Here is an 18,666-nt window from a genome sequence, read left to right as displayed (position 1 = left end):
CAATACCCCATCTCAACCAGTAAACAGGATGTTAAGCAGTTATTTAAGACCCTTTTTATTTTTTTATTAATTATTTTTTTGATCTTCACCGAGGGTTTTGTTTTTGTTTTTGTTTTTTTAGAGAGAAGAAGAGAGAGAGAGAGAGAGAGAGAGAGAGAGAGAGAAACATCAATGTGAGAAACACCAATTGGTTGCCTCTTGTACATGCCCCAGTCAGGGACCAAACACACAACCTAGGTGAGTGCCCTGACCAGGAATCGAACTCAAAAACTTTCGGTGTATGGGATGGCGCTCCAACCAATGAGTCACACTGGCCAGGGCAAGACCCCTCTTAAAGGGGATGTCCTACTATCCAATGACATATACAACATTTATTATTTTTTAATTTTATTTTTCCGTCACAGTTTACATTCAATATTATTTTATACTAGTTTGAGGTGTATCGCATAGTTCTTGGACAATTATAAAGAGACATTTAATTTTTTAAAATATCTTTGTATTGCTTTTTTTTAGAGAGAGGAAGAGAGAGAGATAGAAACATGGATTAAAAACCATCAATCGGCTGCCTCCTGCATGCCCCTTACTGGGGATTAAGCCCGAAACCCAGGCATGTGCCCTAACTGGGAATCAAATAGGCAACCTCTTGGTTCATAAGTAAATGCTCAACTACTGAGCCACACCAGCTGGGCACATTTAACATTTTATTGACTACCTTCTCATCTTTAGATTTTTACTTTGTCACTTGTTCACCTGAGCCTTGGTTTCCTCATCTGTAAAATGGGTTGAAGTGAAATAATGCATGTAAATTTTCATAATACATAAGAAATTGAGCAATAAATTGCTGCAGTTACCTCATTATCCCATAACACATAAGTTATACAATAAATTGCTGCAATTATCTCAGGATATATAATCCCTGTCTTATGTCAAAGGAAGTGAAAGTTGCAAAAGGTTAAGAGACTTGCATTATGTGGAGCGGAAGGAAAACCTAGGTCTTCTAACTCCTTACCTCATGCTCTTCCTTTATTATGTGACCTGTATGCTCTAGTGGTCAAATGCAATATAAGCCTCAGATGTTCAGCTTCTGTCCTGATTTTTCAGAGTAATTAAGAAACAGCCCTGGCCAGTATGGCTCAGTGGATAGAGTGTTGGCCTGTGGACTGAAGGCCCCGGGTTTGATTCCTGGTCAGAGCACATGCCCAGGTTGCAGGTCCGATCCCCATTTGGGGGTCATGCAGGAGGCAGCCAATCGATGATTCTCTCCCATCATTGATGTTTCTATCTCTCTCCCTTTCCCTTCCTCTCTGAAATCAATAAAAATGTATTGAAGGGAGGGAGGGAAAAGGAAGGAAGGAATGGAAGGAAGAAAGAAAAGGAAGGAGAGAAAGAAAGGAAGGAAAGGGGAAGGAATGAAGGGAAAGGAAAAGGAAGGGAAGGGGAAGGGAAGAATTAGCCACATAGCTGGCATGTTATCTGTGAAGATTGTGGGGGTTATTTAATTTCCCGTCTGCACATGGCTGTCTGCCACGGTGGCAGGCAAAGGCTCATTCAGAGTCTGATAAATACTCTGCATTTCATGTGGAAGCGTTTGTTCCCTTGGCTTTTATTGTGCAGCTCAATCCTTGTCCTCTTCTGTGTAAGGTATCCTTCTGCTCTAGGCCTTTATGAACTCTCAAGGCAGATGTTGTCAACCTTGACACATTCAGAGTAAAGGAAAATGGCTACACATAGACATAAGCTCTTACTCTTTCTCTAATGGCACCTTTAACACCTTTGCTGGGTTTTTGCTCTTGCCTTACTCCAGGAGACCCCCATCAATTTGAACAGAAGTTCAATTACCGCCGTCCCATGTATCCCATTCTAAGGTACATGTGGGGAACAGATAGCTATCGAGAGAGCATTAAGGTGAGAGTTTTCGGTGAAACTAAACTACGTTATCAGAGTTTTTGTTTCAGATAAACCCCATAAGTTGCAGTTCAGTACTAAAATGGTTTTCTCTTGGGCTGGGACTTACAGGATTTGGCTGACTATGCCTCTAAGAATTTAGAAGCCATGAATCCCCCACTTTTTCTCCGCTTTCTTAACCTGCTAATGAATGATGCCATCTTCCTTTTGGATGAAGCCATACAGGTAAAAAAAAACAGATTAACTGCTCCTATACCTTCAAATCATGGCCAGTACATACTTTAACCTTTTCATCATAATAGAGCAATCTTCATGCTTCTAGTACCAGTCTTAGACACCAAAAATCTGCAAGTAGCAATGTACTACCAGCCTTCCCATTACAGAGCAAAAGAAGTATGGTTCCATTAAAGACCAAAAGCAAGGCTCATTGAAACCTCGAGCTGGGATGATGCCTTGGCAAAGGGTAGAAAAGAACGTATGATAAGGCCAAACTGAGGTAAACTGTCAGAACTAACTAGGCTAATCCCACAGAAGCCAGGACCTCGCATTTGGTCATTGACTTTCTCTTCAATCTTTTCCATCCCAGCACACTGGTAACTGGTTCACTGAGGCAACGCTTCTTACCCCTCTCCTGAAAGATTGTGATTTTTACACCACTGCGTGAAAAAAAACTAGCTTGGGTTGTTTTTTCATGTAAAGACTAACTTGCCAATACTCTCCATCTCTCCACTACCTCCCAGATCTTTAGCTGTATGTATAGAAACATGGGTTTCACCACATGGATAGCTGGTGCCTCTCAGACCCTTGGGAGTATCGTATCCTGGACCATCCCTATAGAGCCGCCTGTTGCTCATGTAAAAACTTCCTGTGTCTGCAAAGGAACGTGCAGGGCAGTGACCAGCTGGAGAGGAGGCAGGAAAATCCTGAGGGTAGCCTGTTGGAGAGCCATGAGCTCCTCCTATTGATTAGCAGTCTCCCAGCAACTTTTAATTTGTGAGAAATTTTTCCTGCTTTTTGCATCTATATATATAAAAGCCTAAGTGACCACTTGACCGTTCGACCAGTAGCTATGACATGCACTGACCACCAGGGGGCAGACACTCAATGCACAGGCATAGAAACATGGAACAGACTGATGAATCTCAGAGGGAAGGGAGGAGGAGGGAGGGCGGGAAGAGATTAACCAAAGATCTTATATGTATACTAAAGGCCCAGTGCATGGATTTGTGCACTGGTGGGGTCCCTCGGCCCGGCCTGTGGGGATCGGGCCAAAACTGGCAGTCCAACATCTCCCGAGGGGTCCCAGATTGCAAGAGTGTGCAGGCCAGGCCAAGGGACCCCACTGGTGCATGAATCCATGCACTGGGCCTCTAGTAATCCTGTAAGATTTTAGATAGATTTTCTTAGAAAACAATAAACAGACCCTTCTAAGCAAGAGTTGTGTGATGCAAATGACCCAAATGGCATTTTCATGGGACTGTAATTTTAACATGTTTGCTGTAACAGCAAAAGGGGGTTTTAAAGATGGTCTTGCATGTTTGATAAAGCTTTGTTTTTTTATACAGTTTTGGGGGGTTTTATTTTTTCCATCATTCAGAAAGGGTTCACCCTCTTTTTCATCCTGTTTTTTTTTTTTGCCTGGGTTTCATATATTACACCACTTATTCTCTACTAGAGGCCTGGTGCATGAAAATTCATGCACTAGAGGGGGCGGTCCCTCAGCCCGGCCTGCCCCCTCTCACAGTCCAGGAGTCCTCAGGGGCAGGAGGCAACCCGGCGATCAGGGGAAGGTGACGCCCCCATCACACCTCTGCTGCTGCCACTGCCAGCAGTGCAAGCCTCGGCCGCCCTGGTTACCTGAGCCTTGGGTGGCCCTGGACAGCTGGGCAGCCGCCATCTGAGGCTTGCCTGCGCCTCGGGCCTGCCCTGGGCGTCTGGGGGGCGGAGGGGACTGGGGAACTCCAGAGGCAGGCGCATGGCAAGGCGGGCCCGGCCTTGCCACACACCTGCCTCCCCAGTGGGGCTGAGGGGACTGGGTGCTGCCATCTTGTGGCTGTGGGCACCGCCATCTTTGAGGGCAGGGCAGTCAATTAGCATATTCCTTCCTTATTGGCCATCTTTTGCAACGGTGTAAGGGTCAATTAGCATATTCCCTCTTTATTAGATAGGATAATATTTCTAGGGGAATTACCAATAAGTCTACCGAGGCTGAAACAAAACTATATGGAGCCATAATTTTTCTTTTTTCCCAATAATTTCTCTTTTAGCTTTAGCCCTCTGCTGAGAAATAAAGCCTCATGTCTCTGCGGCCATCCCTGGTTTTCCCAGCATAGTGGCCTAGATTTTAAATGGGACCTCAAGTCTGATCTTCCCTTCAACTGAACTTCTTCTCTGATACATTCTACCTCTGGTTTCCATAGTATTTGAGCAAGATAAAGATCCAACAGATTGAGAAGGACCGAGGTGAATGGGACAGTCTGACTCCAGAAGCCCGCCGAGAGAAGGAAGCTGGCCTGCAGATGTTTGGACAGCTGGCACGTTTCCATAACATCATGTCCAATGAAACAATTGGCACCCTTGCCTTTCTGACATCAGGTAAGTACACAGAGCACTGCTTTCCCCACAGATGCAATGGCCAAGATCTGCTTCATTTGTGGTACCAGCCCAGCTGAAACTAAGTATTCAGACTCTGGTGACGGTACCCTCCATAGTATGGGAGAGAAGTGAATCACTAGAGAGGCTCAGGAAACATGATGCTGCCTTGTTGACATGGGAATGAGGGAAGGCCACCTCACACTGAATATATCGGGTGGAGAGGAGAATTAACCTGAAAAATAGTCTGGAACTCTGATTAAATGTGGTAGATCAAACAAAGACATTTATCTCACCCCCTCTGCAGCTACACTGTCCAACGCAATAGCCACTTGCCACATATGGCTATCAAACATTTAAAATGTGGCTATTTTGGATTGAGATGTGCTAAAAGGAAATACATACTGCAAAACTTAGTATTAAAAAAGAAATATTTATTAATAATTTTTATATTGATTTTATGCCAAATGACAACCAAGAATCACCAGACATTTGAGGAAATCTAGCATGAAACACAGATAATACATGAAAACTTTTTTTTCTTTCAGTTTATTGATTTTTAGAGAGAGGAAGGGAGAGGGAGGAAGGGAGAGAAAATAAGTGCACCCAGCCAGTGTGGCTCAGCAGTTGAGCGTTGACCCAGGAACCAAGAGGTTACTGGTTTGATTCCCAGTCATGGCACATGCCCAGGTTGCTAGCTCAGTCTGCAGTAGAGGGTGTGCAGGAGGCAGCCAATTGATAATGCTTATCTCTCATCAATGTTTCTATCTCTCTGTCCTTCTCCCTTCCTCTCACTCTAATAAAAAACATATTTTTTAAGAAAATCAATATGAAGGCCAAATGTCAGTCGGCTGCCTCCTGCATATGTCCCACTGGGGATTGAGCCCACAACCCAGGCATGTGCCCTTAACCAGGAATTAAACTGGCAACCTTAAGGTGTACAGGACAATGCCCAACCAACTAAGCCACACCAGCCAGGGTAATACATGAACACTTTCATAAAAATTTTCATAATCTCAGAGGGATAAGAGAAGATAGAGCGTATCAGTAGAAGGGTCAAAGATAAATTCAAGGAACTCTTGAGAGCAGAACAGAAAGGACTCCCACAAGCACATTAGAATTATAATTATGTCCTAACCGGTTTGGCTCAGTGGATAGAGTGTCGGCCTGCGGACTGAAGGGTTCCGGGTTCGATTCTGATCAAGGGCATGTACCTTGGTTGCGGGCACATCCCCAGTGGGGGGTGTGCAGGAGGCAACTGATTGATGTTTCCTCTCTCATCGATGTTCCTAGCTCTCTATCCCTCTCCCTTCCTCTCTGTAAAATAATCAATAAAATATATTAAAAAAAAAAAAATTATACAGCCCTGCCTGCGTGGCTCTATGATGGAGTGGTCAGCCTATGAACCAGGAGGTCACGGTTCCATTCCAGGTCAGGGCACATGCCCAGGTTGCAGGCTCGATTCTCAGTGTGGGGTGTGCAGGAGGCAGCCAATCAATGATTCAGTCTCCTTATTGATGTTTCTGTCTCTCCCTCTCCTCTCTGAAAGCAATAAAAATAAATTGGGGGGGAGGCATTGCATTTAAAAACAAAAAACTAAACTACACAACAACCATCATTGAGAACCTCCTAAAATCTAGCTGAATGAAAGTCATGTAACTAAGGATTTAAAGAAGCCACATCAGGTGGAGATGCTGAATGGGCTTGATCCACACCAACATGTAACAGATAAAATATGAGAGGGAGCCCTGGCCATTGTGGCTTAGTTGGTTGGGCATTGTCCCATGCACTAAAAGGTTGCCAGTTCAATTCCAGGCCAGAGCACATGCCTGGGTTTCAAGCTCGATCCCCAGAGGGGGGATTAGGGAGGACATGCAGGAGGCAGTGATGTTTTGCTCTCACATTGATGTTTCTCTACCTCTCCCCCTCTCTCTCTAAAAATCAATTATTTTAAATCTTCAGAAAAACAAATCAGGAAGGATATCTCTGCTGCAGAGAATCTCCCCAGAGGAGCAAGGTCCCTCCATCCCAGGGTTCCAGAGCCAGGATGAGATGTCCCCATAACTTCTGCCTGATAAACCAGTGGGGATTGAGGCTGATGGAGAGTAAGACTGCTCGAGTCCCAGGCAGTTCCTCTTAAAGGACCCGCACATGCATTTACTCAGACTCCCTCTTAGTTCCAGCTATGGGGCAGAACCTTGAAAGGCACTAGGGACATCCAGGGAGGAACTGAACTGTCTGGCATCAGGGTGAGAGCTGGAGGGGCAGCTTTCTCCCAGAGAGAAGTGCTGGCAGAATCCATAGTTCCTTTGCTGAGCCCTCCCCTTGCACAGAACCAACAGGTAGTGGCCATATCTGAGTCTCCATCAACTGGTTATTAGTGTTCAACACACCTGCGGACTCCTTGAGACCCCACCCCACCAACTTGCCAATCAACTCAGGCTGATTCCAGTGGTTTTTCCATATCAGTGGCCTTCAAATTTACCTAAAATCTCTCAAACAAGTAGCATCTGGCCTCAATGTTCCCCATACTTCTGCTAAGTTGCCCCAGGCCAAGCACTAGCAGCAGCTGGCCTTGGTTGTCAATTTGGCCTCTCCTGGGCATCTCCAAGCCCAGCACAGATAGCAACTATCTGCACAGGCAGTACACAGGCAGCTGTCCTTGGCCTGCACCTCCTGGTAGGCCCCAGAGCCAGTATACTTGGTGGACAGCTTCAGACCACATCAGAGCACCACCCAACCACCTCACAAGTGACACACAGAAGTGGCAGACTCAGCGGGCACCACAGACCTGCTGAAGTAAGTGCTGCTTCATGGGGTGGGCCCCTGCACAGCTAATCCTGCACAGTGGTGGCAGCCAGTCCTTGCAGCCCATTAGCCTGGGGTAAATTCCTCCCATTAATATGCCAACAGCAATTAAGGCTCACCTACAACAGGAGGGTGTACACAGCCCACATGGTGGCACACATGGAGTACCCAGCTCAGGTGAACAGGGAGGCTGTGCCACTGGACCCTACAGGACATCTACTACATAAGGTCACTCTACCAAGCCTGAGAGACGTAGCAGCTCTACCTAATACATATAAACAAACAGGGAGACAGCCAAAAGGAGGAGACAAGGAGACATGTTCCAAGTGAAAGAACAGAACAGAACAAAACTCCAGAAAAGGAAGTTTTTTTTAAAAAAAGCAATCTACTAGATGCAGAGTTCAAAACACGGTTAAAAGGATGTTCAATGAAATTAGAGGAAGAGTAGATGAACTTAGTGAGAACTTCAACAGCATAAAAAAAGGACATGGGGGTTCTCTGCTCCTCCTGTTTGTCAGACAGTCTTTCCTCCTGCGCTGTGCCAGCAGCCACAACCCTGAGACACGATGGTGAAGGCCAGAGTGAATGGATTTGGCCACATTGGGCGCCTAGTCACCAGGGCTGCTTTTAACTCTGGCAAAGTGGATATTGTTGCCATCAATGACCCCTTCATTGACCTCAACTACATGGAATACATGTTCCAATATGATTCTACTCATGGCAAATTCAAAGGCACAGTCAAGGCTGAGAACGGGAAGCTTGTCATCAATGGGAAGTCCATCTCCATCTTCCAGGAGCGAGATCCTGCCAGCATCAAATGGGGTGATGCTGGTGCTGAGTATGTTGTGGAGTCCACCGGTGTCTTCACTATCATGGAGAAGGCTGGGGCTCACTTGAAGCGTGGAGCCAAGAGGGTCATCATCTCTGCCCCTTCTGCAGATGCCCCCATGTTTGTGATGGGTGTGAACCATGACAAGTATGACAACTCCCTCAAGACTGTCAGCAATGCCTCCTGCACCACCAGCTGCTTGGCTCCCCAGCCAAGGTCATCCATGACAACTTTGGCATCGTGGAGGGACTCATGACCACAGTCCATTCCATCACCACCACCCAGAAGACCATGGATGGCCCCTCTGAGAAGTTGTGGCGTGATGGCTGAGGGGCTGCCCAGAACATCATCCCTGTTGCTACTGGTGCTACCAAGGCTGTGGGCAAGGTCATTCCTGAGCTGAATGGGAAGCTCACTGGCATGGTCTTCTGTGTCCCCACCCCCAATGCGTTGGTTGTAGATCTGACCTGCCGCCTGGAGAAAGCTGCCAAATACGATGCTATCAAGAAGGTAGTGAAGCAGTCATCAGAGGGCCCCCTCAAGGGCATCCTGGGCTACACTGAGGACCAGGTTGTCTCCTGCGAATTTAAAAGTGATACCCACTCCTCCACCTTTGATTCTGGGGCTGGCAGCATTGCCCTCAATGACCACTTTGTCAAGCTCGTTTCCTGGTCTGACAATGAATTTGGCTACAGCAACAGGGTGGTGGACCTTATGGTCCACATGGCCTCCAAGAAGTAAAAGTCCCCTGGACCACCAGCCCCAGCAAGAGGAAGAGAGGCCCTCTGCTGCTGGGGAGTCCTTGCCCCAGATCAGTTCCCCAACACAACGAGAATCTCCTGACCACCGTTTCCATCCCAGACCCCCTGAAGAAGGGGGGGGGCATAGGGACCCCTACTTTGTCGTGCACTATCAATAAAGTTCACTGTACCCAGCCAAGAAAAAGGACATGGGAGCCATAAACTAGTCAGAAATGAAGGATATACTAACTGAAATAAAGAATTATTTACAGGGAATCAACAATAGAGCTGATGAAGCTGAGAATCAAAACAGCAATTTGGAATATAAGGAAGCAAAAAATTACCCAACAAGAACAGCAGAAAGAAAAAAATTACAATAGTGTAAGGAACTTCTGGGACAACTTCAAGTGTTCCAACATTCACATCATGGTGGTGCCAGAAATAGGAGGGAGAGAGCAAAAAATTGAATACCTGTTTTAAAAAATAATGACTCAGTGGTTGATTGTCGACCTATAAAGCAGGAGGTCATCGTTCGATTCCCAGTCAGGGCACATGCCTGGGTTGCAGGCTCGATTCCCGGTGTGGAGCATGCAGGAGGTAGCCAATCAATGATTCTCTCTCATTGATGTTTCTCTCTCTCCCTCTTCCTTCCTCTCTGAAATCAATAAAAAAATGTATTTAAAAAATAATAATAATGACGGAGTTTGGCCGATGTGACTCAGTGGTTGAGCGTTGACCTATGAACCAGGAGGTCATGGTTCGATTCCCTGTCAGGGCATATACCCAGATTGTGAGCTCGATTCCCAGTAGGAGGCCTGCAGGAGGCAGCTGATTGATTGATGATTCTCTCTCATCATTGATGTTTTTATCTCTTCTCCCTTCCTCTCTGAAATCAGTAAAAATATTTTTAAAACAAACAAAAAAAACAATCATTTAATATCAAAGGACATATAAAGAGCTTCCCAGACAAGAAAAAGCTAAAGGAGTTCATCACCACCAAACCTATATTACATTAAATGTTAAGGGATCTTTTTTTTTAATATATATTTTTACTGATTTTTATAGAGGGAGGGAAAGAGAGAAATATCAATGTTGAGAGAGAATCTGACCAGTTGCCTCTTGCATGCCACCTACTGGGGATTGAGCCCACAACCTGGGCATGTGCTCTTACCGGGAATCAAACCATGACCTCTTTGTTCATAGGTCGATGCTCAACCACTGAACCACACTGGCCAGGCAAGGGTTTTCTTTAAGAAGGAAAAAAAAGATCTCAGACATCTCTTACAGCAATCTGTTTACTGATACATCTCCTAGGGCAGTGGTTGGCAAACCACGGCTCGCGAGCCACATGCAGCTTGCGAGCCGCGGTTTGCTGCTCTGTTGACTAATGAGTTTGCCGACCACTGGACTAGACTAAATGTTACCGTGTAGTTGGAAGCTGTGAGGATTAGACAATTGTGGCATATTGTGTGCAAAGAGGTAAAGGGTAGTATATGACAGTGGTCGGCAAACTCAGTCAACAGAGCGGCAAACCGCGGCTCGCGAGCCACAGCCGCGGTTTGCCAACCACTGTCCTAGGGCAAAGGAAACTAAGGAGAAAATAAACAAATGGGACTACATCAAAATAAAAAGCTTCTGCACAGCAAAAGAATCCATCAACAAAATGAAAGGGGAGCCCACTGTATGGGATAACATATTTGCCAATGTTACAGCTGATAAGGGGTTAATTTCCAAAATACGTAAAGAACTCATACAACTTAACAAAAGGAAGACAGACAATCCAATTAAAAAATGGGCAAAGGACCTAAATAGACATTTCTCAAAAGTGGACATACAGAAGACCAAGAGACATGAAAAAAGTGCTCAAAGTCACTAATCATCTGAGAGATGCAGATTAAAAGGACAATGAGGTATCACCTCACACCTGTCAGAATGGCTACCATCAAAAAATGACAAGTGCTGGCAAGGATGTGGAAAAGGGACCCCTAGTACACTGCTGGTGGGAATGCAGACTGGTACAGCCACTGTGGAAAACAGTATGGAGTTTCCTCAAAAAATTAGAAATGGAACTCTCTTTTGACCCAGTGATTCCACTTCTAGGAATATATCCTAAGAGACCTGAAACATCAATCAGAAAGGATATATGCACCACTATGTTCATAGCAGCACAATTTATAATAGCTAAGATTTGGAAACAGCCTAAATGCCCATCAGCAGATGAGTGGATTAAAAAGTTTTATTACATTTACTAAGTGGTGGTTAAAAAGAAGGAACTCTTACCATTTGCAACAGCATGGATGGACCTGGAGAGTATTACGCTGAGTGAAATAAGTCAGTCAGAGAAAGATAAGTATCACATGATCTCACTCATATGTGGAATCTAATGAACAAAATAGACCCAGAGACAGAGAAGCATGAAACAGACTCATGCATTTCAGAGGGGGTGCACATTGGGTGGAGAGAGATTAACCAGGGAACTTATATGCAAATAGCATAGCCCATGGACACAGATAAAAGTGTGGTGAAGGCCTGAGAGGAGTGGGTTTGGGGTGGAGGGGGTTAATGGGGAGATTGGGGGGGCATCTATAATACTATAAACAATATAGATAAGTTTCTTTAAAAAGAAGGAAAAAAAACAAATAAAAACGTGAACAATAAAATGTGAATACATACATATCTGCCAGCAATTAAATCTAAAAAACAAAATAAACAGAACAGAAATACACTCATAGACACAGAGAAAATTTTGATGGTTGCCTAATGGGAGGGGTGCAGGCTTGGGTGAAAAAGGTAAAAAGATTGAGAAGTACAAATTGGTAGTAACAGAATAGTCGGGATGTAAAGTACAGCACAGGGAACATAGTCAGTCTATACTAATAAAAGGGTAATTGCAAATGGGACGCCCTCATGCATAACGACTGATCAGCTGGAGGCTGCATGCGCAGCAGGCGTGGGTGGGCAGAGACTTGCAGCGTTGGGGATGGGGGTGGGGCGGGGCACAGTGGAGGCCTCTCCATGAACCTGCACCAGAGGTCCGCAGGTCTCCACCGTGGCCCAGCCTGGTGGTCAGCAGGCCTCCCCTGGCTCCGGCCTACCTGTTTGGGGCAATCCATTGAGGAGCCCCAGATGGGTGGGTGGGGCCTACTTTAATGTTCAAGAAAAATATTAATTTTTATTAAAATGTTCTATTATTTTATGTTAACAATTACTCATTTATTTCAGCCCTTTGTATTCAGCATGTCTCTATCAAAATCAAGTGGTAGTAAAAATAAATGAAAAATTGCTGATGAACATAGAAATTCCCAAGAAAAGTGGGAATTGGAGTATTTTTGCTGTGAAGTAAAAACTAAAATAATCTGCTTGATACGTAATAATGCTATTAGTGTACCAAACTTATATAACATTCATTGTCACTATGAACAGCATAAATCAAAATATGATAATTACAAGAGATTAATGAGACAAGAAAAGTTGAAAGCTCAAGTTGGGACTGAAAAAACAACAGTTCATGTTTACTGAAGTATCACAAGAAAGGGAAGTGGGGGTGCATGCAAGCTATGTCTTGTCGGAGTCGATAGTTAAATACTCGAAACCTTTTACTGAAGGTGGTTTCATCAAGGAATGTCTAATTAAAGCTGCAGAAATTGTTTGTCCTGGAAATGTGAAGTCTTTTCAAACAATCTCTTTGTCTCGAAATACAGTTGAGGGAAGAGTTACTGATTTGGCTGACAATTTAAATATTCAGGTCAAAGCAAAATCATCTGGTTTCTAAGCTTTTTCCGTTGCCTGTGACAAGAGTATGGACATTGGAGGCGTAGCTCAGATAGCTGTGTTTCTTTGTGCTTGCAACACGGATTTCAACATTTTTTGTGGAATTATTGGAACTAGTAGTGATGCATAACACTAATAGAGGACAAAATATATTTAAATGTTTTTAAACTTCTGCAAAAATACAATCTACCTCTCTAAAAATTAACTTCTGTAGCTACAGATGAAGTTCCTTCAATGACTGGAAAAAACAATGGTTTTGTGGCATTACTGCAAAAAAAAAAAAAGTGAAATTTATGACAGATCCAAGATTCATCATATGCATTGCATTACATCAAGAAGTATTATGCACAAAAGGAATAAACATATCTATCAAAAAAAGTATCAATTTCATAAGATCTCAAAGCTTAAGTCAGCAATAGTTCTCTGCTTTCTTAAGTGAATTAGCGAATATTCCGGCTTGTCCTACTATAACTAGTATGTTGGCTATCCTGCTCCAAGGTTCTTAAACAATTCTGGGACTTGAAAGAAAAAATATGTCAGTTCTTAATAACTAAAAATCAAGACACAAGCCTGTTTTTTGACACAATATGGTTGCAAGATTTATCCTTCATGGTTGATACAACAAAACACTTACATGACTTAAACTTAAAACTGCAAGGAAAAGATCAGATTATTACAAACATGTGTGACCAAGTCAAAGCATTCACATGTAAGCTACTTCTTTGGGAAAAGCAGTTGAAAAATGAAGATTTAATGTACTTTCTGACATGCAACATGAACAAATCAAGTTTAGGTGAAACTGCATCGTATCAAAAAATTTTAAGCCTTAGAACTGAATTTGAAAGAAGGTTTGCAGATTTTAAATTTTTGGAACACAAGTTTTCTTTTTCTTTAATTTTTTCAATAAATATAGAATCAGTACCCAATCAAATGCAAATGGAGGTAATTGAGATCCAGTGCAGTTCAGATTTAAAGGCAAAATTCAGTGAATTTGGCGTGCCTGAATTTTACAAATATTTACCTGCCAGCTTTGAAAATACTCGAAAATTCACGTAAGAAATTATTTCCATGTTTGGAAGTACTTATCGGCCTTAGCAGTTATTACAATTATTACAGTTATGAAAGGAAATAAGTCTCCTGTTAGATCCAGAATTACTGACATTCACCTTAGGGCAGTTTTGAAAGTAATCACTGCGAACAAGATTTCCCCCAAAGTAAGAAAGATAGTAGCAGAGAGTGTCAGGAAGAAAACATTAATTTTATCATTCTTTTTTTTATAGTATACTTTTCAAAATAAACTTATGTTTGTATGAAAATTGAAGCTTTTTTTATTTGCAATCCACATAAACTTAAAACTTGTTTATTTGGCCCTTGTTACCCTTTAAGTTTGGCATGCTTGCTCTAAATTGAAATGAGCCACCAAGTGGCTAGCACAGAGAATTTTTAAAAACCCCATACTAAGATATATCATTGTGACATTTCAGAAAATCGGGGTTAAAAAAATGATCCTAAAGGGTCCCAGAGAGAAAGTCAGGTCATATAAAATCGTTTAAATATCACATTAGCTTTGAAATTCACAACAGTAACATCTAAAGCTGGAACACATTCCTGATGGGAAATATTTTTTTCAGCCTAGAATCCTATACCCAGCCAAACTATCAATTCTGTTAGAGGGTAAAGTATAAGGGCATTTTCAGACATGAAGGCATCAAATTTACTTTCAGTGTGCCCTTTTTTTTTTAAATATATTTTATTGATTTTTTACAGAGAGGAAGGGAGAGGGATAGAGAGTTAGAAACACTGATGAGAGAGAAACATCGATCAGCTGCCTCCTGCACACCCCTTACTGGGGATGTGCCCACAACCAAGGTACATGCCCTTGACCAGAATCGAAACTGGGACCCTTCAGTCCCCAGGCAGATGCTCTATCCACTGAGCCACACTGGTTAGGGCTAGTGTGCCCTTTCTTAAAAAGCTACAATAAGATATACTCGCCCAGCTGGTGTGGCTCAGTGGTTGAGCTTGACCCAGGAACCAAGAGGTCACCGTTCGATTCCCAGTCAGGACAGATGCCCAGGTTACAGGCTCGATCCCCAGTAGGAGGCTCTCCCTTTCTCTCTAAAAATCAATAAAAACATTTTTTTAAAAAGATACACTATCAAGCCAAAACCGGTTTGGCTCAGTGGATAGAGCGTCGACCTGTGGACTGAAGGGTCCCGGGTTCGATTCCGGTCAAGGGCATGTACCTTGGTTGCGGGCACATCCCCAGTGGGGGGTGTGCAGGAGGCAGCTGATCGATGTCTCTCTCTCATCGATGTTTCTAGCTCTCTATCCCTCTCCCTTCCTCTCTGTGAAATATCAATAAAATATATTTTTTAAAAAAAAAGATACACTATCAAAATGAGAGAGTAAACCCAGGAGGAGCTAGGTGGAATCCTATAAGAGACACAAAGGAAGGTCCCAGGATGATGGTAGAAGGAGCTCGTATAGCCACCACACAACAGACCTACAGAGCAAGGAGTCCAGATTGGAGTGACAGATGAAAACTTCCAGAAAGAACATTTCCCAAAATGCAGAACTGCTAGAAATTATCCTTTTGGGAGTTTTACATTTATGGTGAAGAGTTGTTTTTTTTCCTTTATTGATTAAGGCATTACATATGTGTCCTTATCCCCCCATTTCCCCCCGCCCCACCCCACTCCCATTCATGCCCACACCCCCCTGGTTCTGCATCCATTGGTTGTGCTTATATGCATGCATACAAGTCCTTTGGTTGATCTCTCCCCTCTGGTAAAAAGTTTTAGAAAGATTTAATGATAGGTTCTCTGAAAATAAGCAAACAAAAAACCCCAAAAAGTTAACTAAAATTTAGTTCACCCCTTCACAGTGGAAAACCCACATAAAACTTTTGACTCCTCAGAAGTTAACTACTAATGGCCTACTATTAACTGCAAGCATTACTGATAATATGTAGTCGATTAACACATACGTATGTCTTATGTATTATATACTATATTCTTAGAATAAAGTAAGCTAGAGAAAGGAAATGTTATTAAGAAAATCCTAAAGAAGCCCAGCCAGTGTGGCTTAGTGGTTGAGCATGGACCCATGAACGAGGAGGGCACGGTTTGATTCTAGGTCAGAGCACATACCCGGGTTGCAGGCTCGATTCCCAGTGGAGGGCGTGCAGGAGGCAGCCGATCAATGATTCTCTCTCATCATTGATGTTTCTATCCCTCTCCCTTCCTCTCTCTAAAATCAATAAAAACATTTTTAAAAAAGGAAGTCATAAGGAAGAGAAAAATACATTTACAGTATTTATTGAAAAAAACCTGCATATAAGTGGACCCACGCAGTTCAAGCCTATATTGTTCAAGGGTCAACTGTATAAGCAAGGTGTTAACAGTCTTTCTTTCTGGATGGTAGTTTTTACATTTTATTTGTTTGCTTTTGCTTGTCTATATTTTTTAATATTACTGCAACGAAATGTATTAAAATTACTTAAGTAATTTTAAAAAATAGTAGTCCCCAGAGGTCTCCCAGCAAAACTCTAAGACATAAGTGAAAGGTTGCTAATGGATTGAGTTTTCAGTCTGGCTTTCCTTGCAGAGATCAAGTCACTCTTTGTGCACCCTTTCCTGGCCGAGCGCATCATCTCCATGCTCAACTACTTCCTGCAGCACCTGGTGGGCCCCAAGATGGGGGCCTTGAAAGTCAAGGACTTCAGTGAATTTGACTTCAAGCCCCAACAGCTCGTATCAGATATCTGCACGATCTACTTAAATCTTGGGTACTTGAGATTTAAATTGGGCAAGCCAGAGGGGATGCTAATGTTTTATTTGGGGGGGTTTGATAATGGAATAATGTGGAAGTAGAAAAGAAATGGTTCATTTCAAGTTGGTTGATGAAAGACTCTTCTGTAGTTTTAAATGAGATTTTTGTGTTACCTGTGGGACATTATTCAGAATTTCCAACATTCTGCCTTGATCTGTGCAGAGATAAACTTTGCTGGTTGTACTGTTTGGAAAAGCAGTATTCTTTCAAAGCCTCAGAATACTTGATAGACTGCCTTCCTAAAAATGAGAAGAAATGTTTATCAAAAGAACATTCATGGCATTTAAGTGGTGGAGACCCTTGTTCCTCAACCCATTGGTTACCTCCTCTGATGCTCCTTTCTTTCCCATGCTGACCTTCCAGGAATGAGGAGAATTTCTGTGCCACTGTGCCCAAAGATGGACGTTCCTATTCCCCAACTCTTCTTGCACAGACAATCCGAGTTCTGAAGAAAATAAATAAGCCTGGGGATATGATTGTGGCTTTCACCAACTTAGCAGAGAGAATCAAGGTGAGGAGGAGGAGGATTTGTTTATTAACATGTTCTATAAAGATCCCATGGTTGCCCTGACCAGTGTGGCTCAGTTTGTTGAACATTGTCCCGTGCACCGAAAGGTCGCCAGTTTCATTCCCTGCCAGGACACATACCCAGGTTGCAGGCTCGATCCCTGGTCAGGGTGTGTACGGGAGGCAACAGGTAGAAGTTTCTCTCCCTCTTCCTCTCTCTCTTTCAAGATCAATAAAAACTTTCTTTTAATTACATTGTTGACTCAGCTGTTCTGCCCTTTACCCTGTTTTGGGGGGTAGGCAGAAACATTGCCTTGAGAAAATATAAACATGATTAATCAATAACTAGAACTACTGTATTCTTAATACTCTTTTTTTTTTTATTACTGATTTGAGAGAGAGAGCAAGGAACAGAGAGAAACATTGATACTTGTTGCTCCGCTTATTTATGCATTCATTGGTTGGTTCTTGTATGTGCCCTGACCAGGGATCGAACCTGCAACCTTAGCATATCAGGACAATGCTCTAACCAACTGAGCTACCCGGCCAGGGCAATACTACTTTTTTTTTTTTTTTTTTTTAGTTTCAGTTTATTGTGGGGGTTTTTTGTTTGTTTTTAAATATGCTTTTTTGTTAATTTCTAGAGAGAGAGAAAGAAGGGAGAGAGAGATAGAAATATTGATGAGAGACAAACATGGCTGCCTCCTGCATGCCCCCTACGGGGGATCAAGCCCATAACCCAGGCATGTGCCCTGACCAGGAATTGAACCAGCAACCCTTTGATACATGCTCAACCACTGAGCCACACTGGCCGGGCAATACTGCTACTTTCTTTAGTGTGAGAGTGAGAACAGAAAAATTGATTTAAGAAGCTTCTGCTAGAAAAGAAGAGTATACAGATTTTTGTAGGCTGTTTTTTGAAAATGTTTGTGCATGTTACCAATAGATTTGAAAATCTACGTTGTTAATGCTAAAAAGCAGAACTTAGAATTCAAGATGAGTTGTTTTAGTTGATTTTTATTGGTTTTCTCTGTTCTCTATATTTGTGGTTGGTAGTTGGCTCATGTGGAAATAGCCATACATTTTAAAGATTAAAATCCTGTATTGTATTTAGCTAATAATCCCTTTGTCTGGGCTATGACAGAGCTTCATTAGCAGTTATGAAAACAGAAAAAGCATGGCACAGTGTCTGATAGAAAACTTTTTATTGAATAATGTCAGTCCTCCCTTCATCGAGTTACTTATTTCTTGAGTTGGGCTTCATCTTTGCCTCCAGTTTAGCCAGACGGGGCTCTGAGGAACTAGAATCATGAAAGAATCGAAGGTTGAAGGCACTTTTAAATTCTTATACCTGATTGTGCCTAACACCGGAAACTTCATGAGTGACTGTAATTATGCAAATAACAACCCTCCAGCTCCTCCCCTTTTGGATTATGACATTTACAACAGGACTGTTGCCAGAAAGATGTATGTCATGTGCTTCTTTTCCTGCTAACACTTCAACCCATTCTTAGTCATGACTGCTAACAGCTGAGCCAAATGGAAGTTTCAGAATTGAGGCTGGATGCTAAATTTGATCCCATAATATCCATCTTGGCCTGTTTAGAAAGCTGAGAGTTGTTATTGTCACTGTAAAGGGTCATTACCTTTCAAATACACCCTTTCAAGTTATGTACCCTT

At 42.8% G+C, this 18,666-nt stretch overlaps 1 protein-coding gene and 1 pseudogene across 3 annotated transcripts in view; both read left to right on the top strand.

The window, feature by feature from the left end:
* The window catches only part of UBE4A (ubiquitination factor E4A), a 47,671-nt gene that overhangs the window by 27,376 nt on the left and 1,629 nt on the right, over positions 1-18,666 (top strand). The window contains exons 14-18 of one of the 2 annotated variants that reach the window (XM_080642296.1): positions 1,805-1,905; positions 2,017-2,130; positions 4,326-4,500; positions 16,255-16,435; positions 16,843-16,990. In XM_080642296.1, the coding sequence (XP_080498422.1) occupies positions 1,805-1,905; positions 2,017-2,130; positions 4,326-4,500; positions 16,255-16,435; positions 16,843-16,990 (719 nt within the window). Of the gene's footprint in view, positions 1-1,804; positions 1,906-2,016; positions 2,131-4,325; positions 4,501-16,254; positions 16,436-16,842; positions 16,991-18,666 lie in introns of those variants that run through there. The other variant, XR_013959084.1, reaches the window with a different exon arrangement.
* Positions 7,857-8,875, top strand: LOC308257732 (glyceraldehyde-3-phosphate dehydrogenase-like; annotated as a pseudogene). The gene has a single exon. The product of its transcript is annotated as a glyceraldehyde-3-phosphate dehydrogenase-like (transcript).

This window comes from Plecotus auritus, assembly GCF_963455305.1.
Source record: "Plecotus auritus genome assembly, chromosome: 9".
NCBI classification, from domain to species: domain Eukaryota; kingdom Metazoa; phylum Chordata; class Mammalia; order Chiroptera; family Vespertilionidae; genus Plecotus; species Plecotus auritus.
This window is presented reverse-complemented; position numbering and strand designations above follow the sequence as displayed.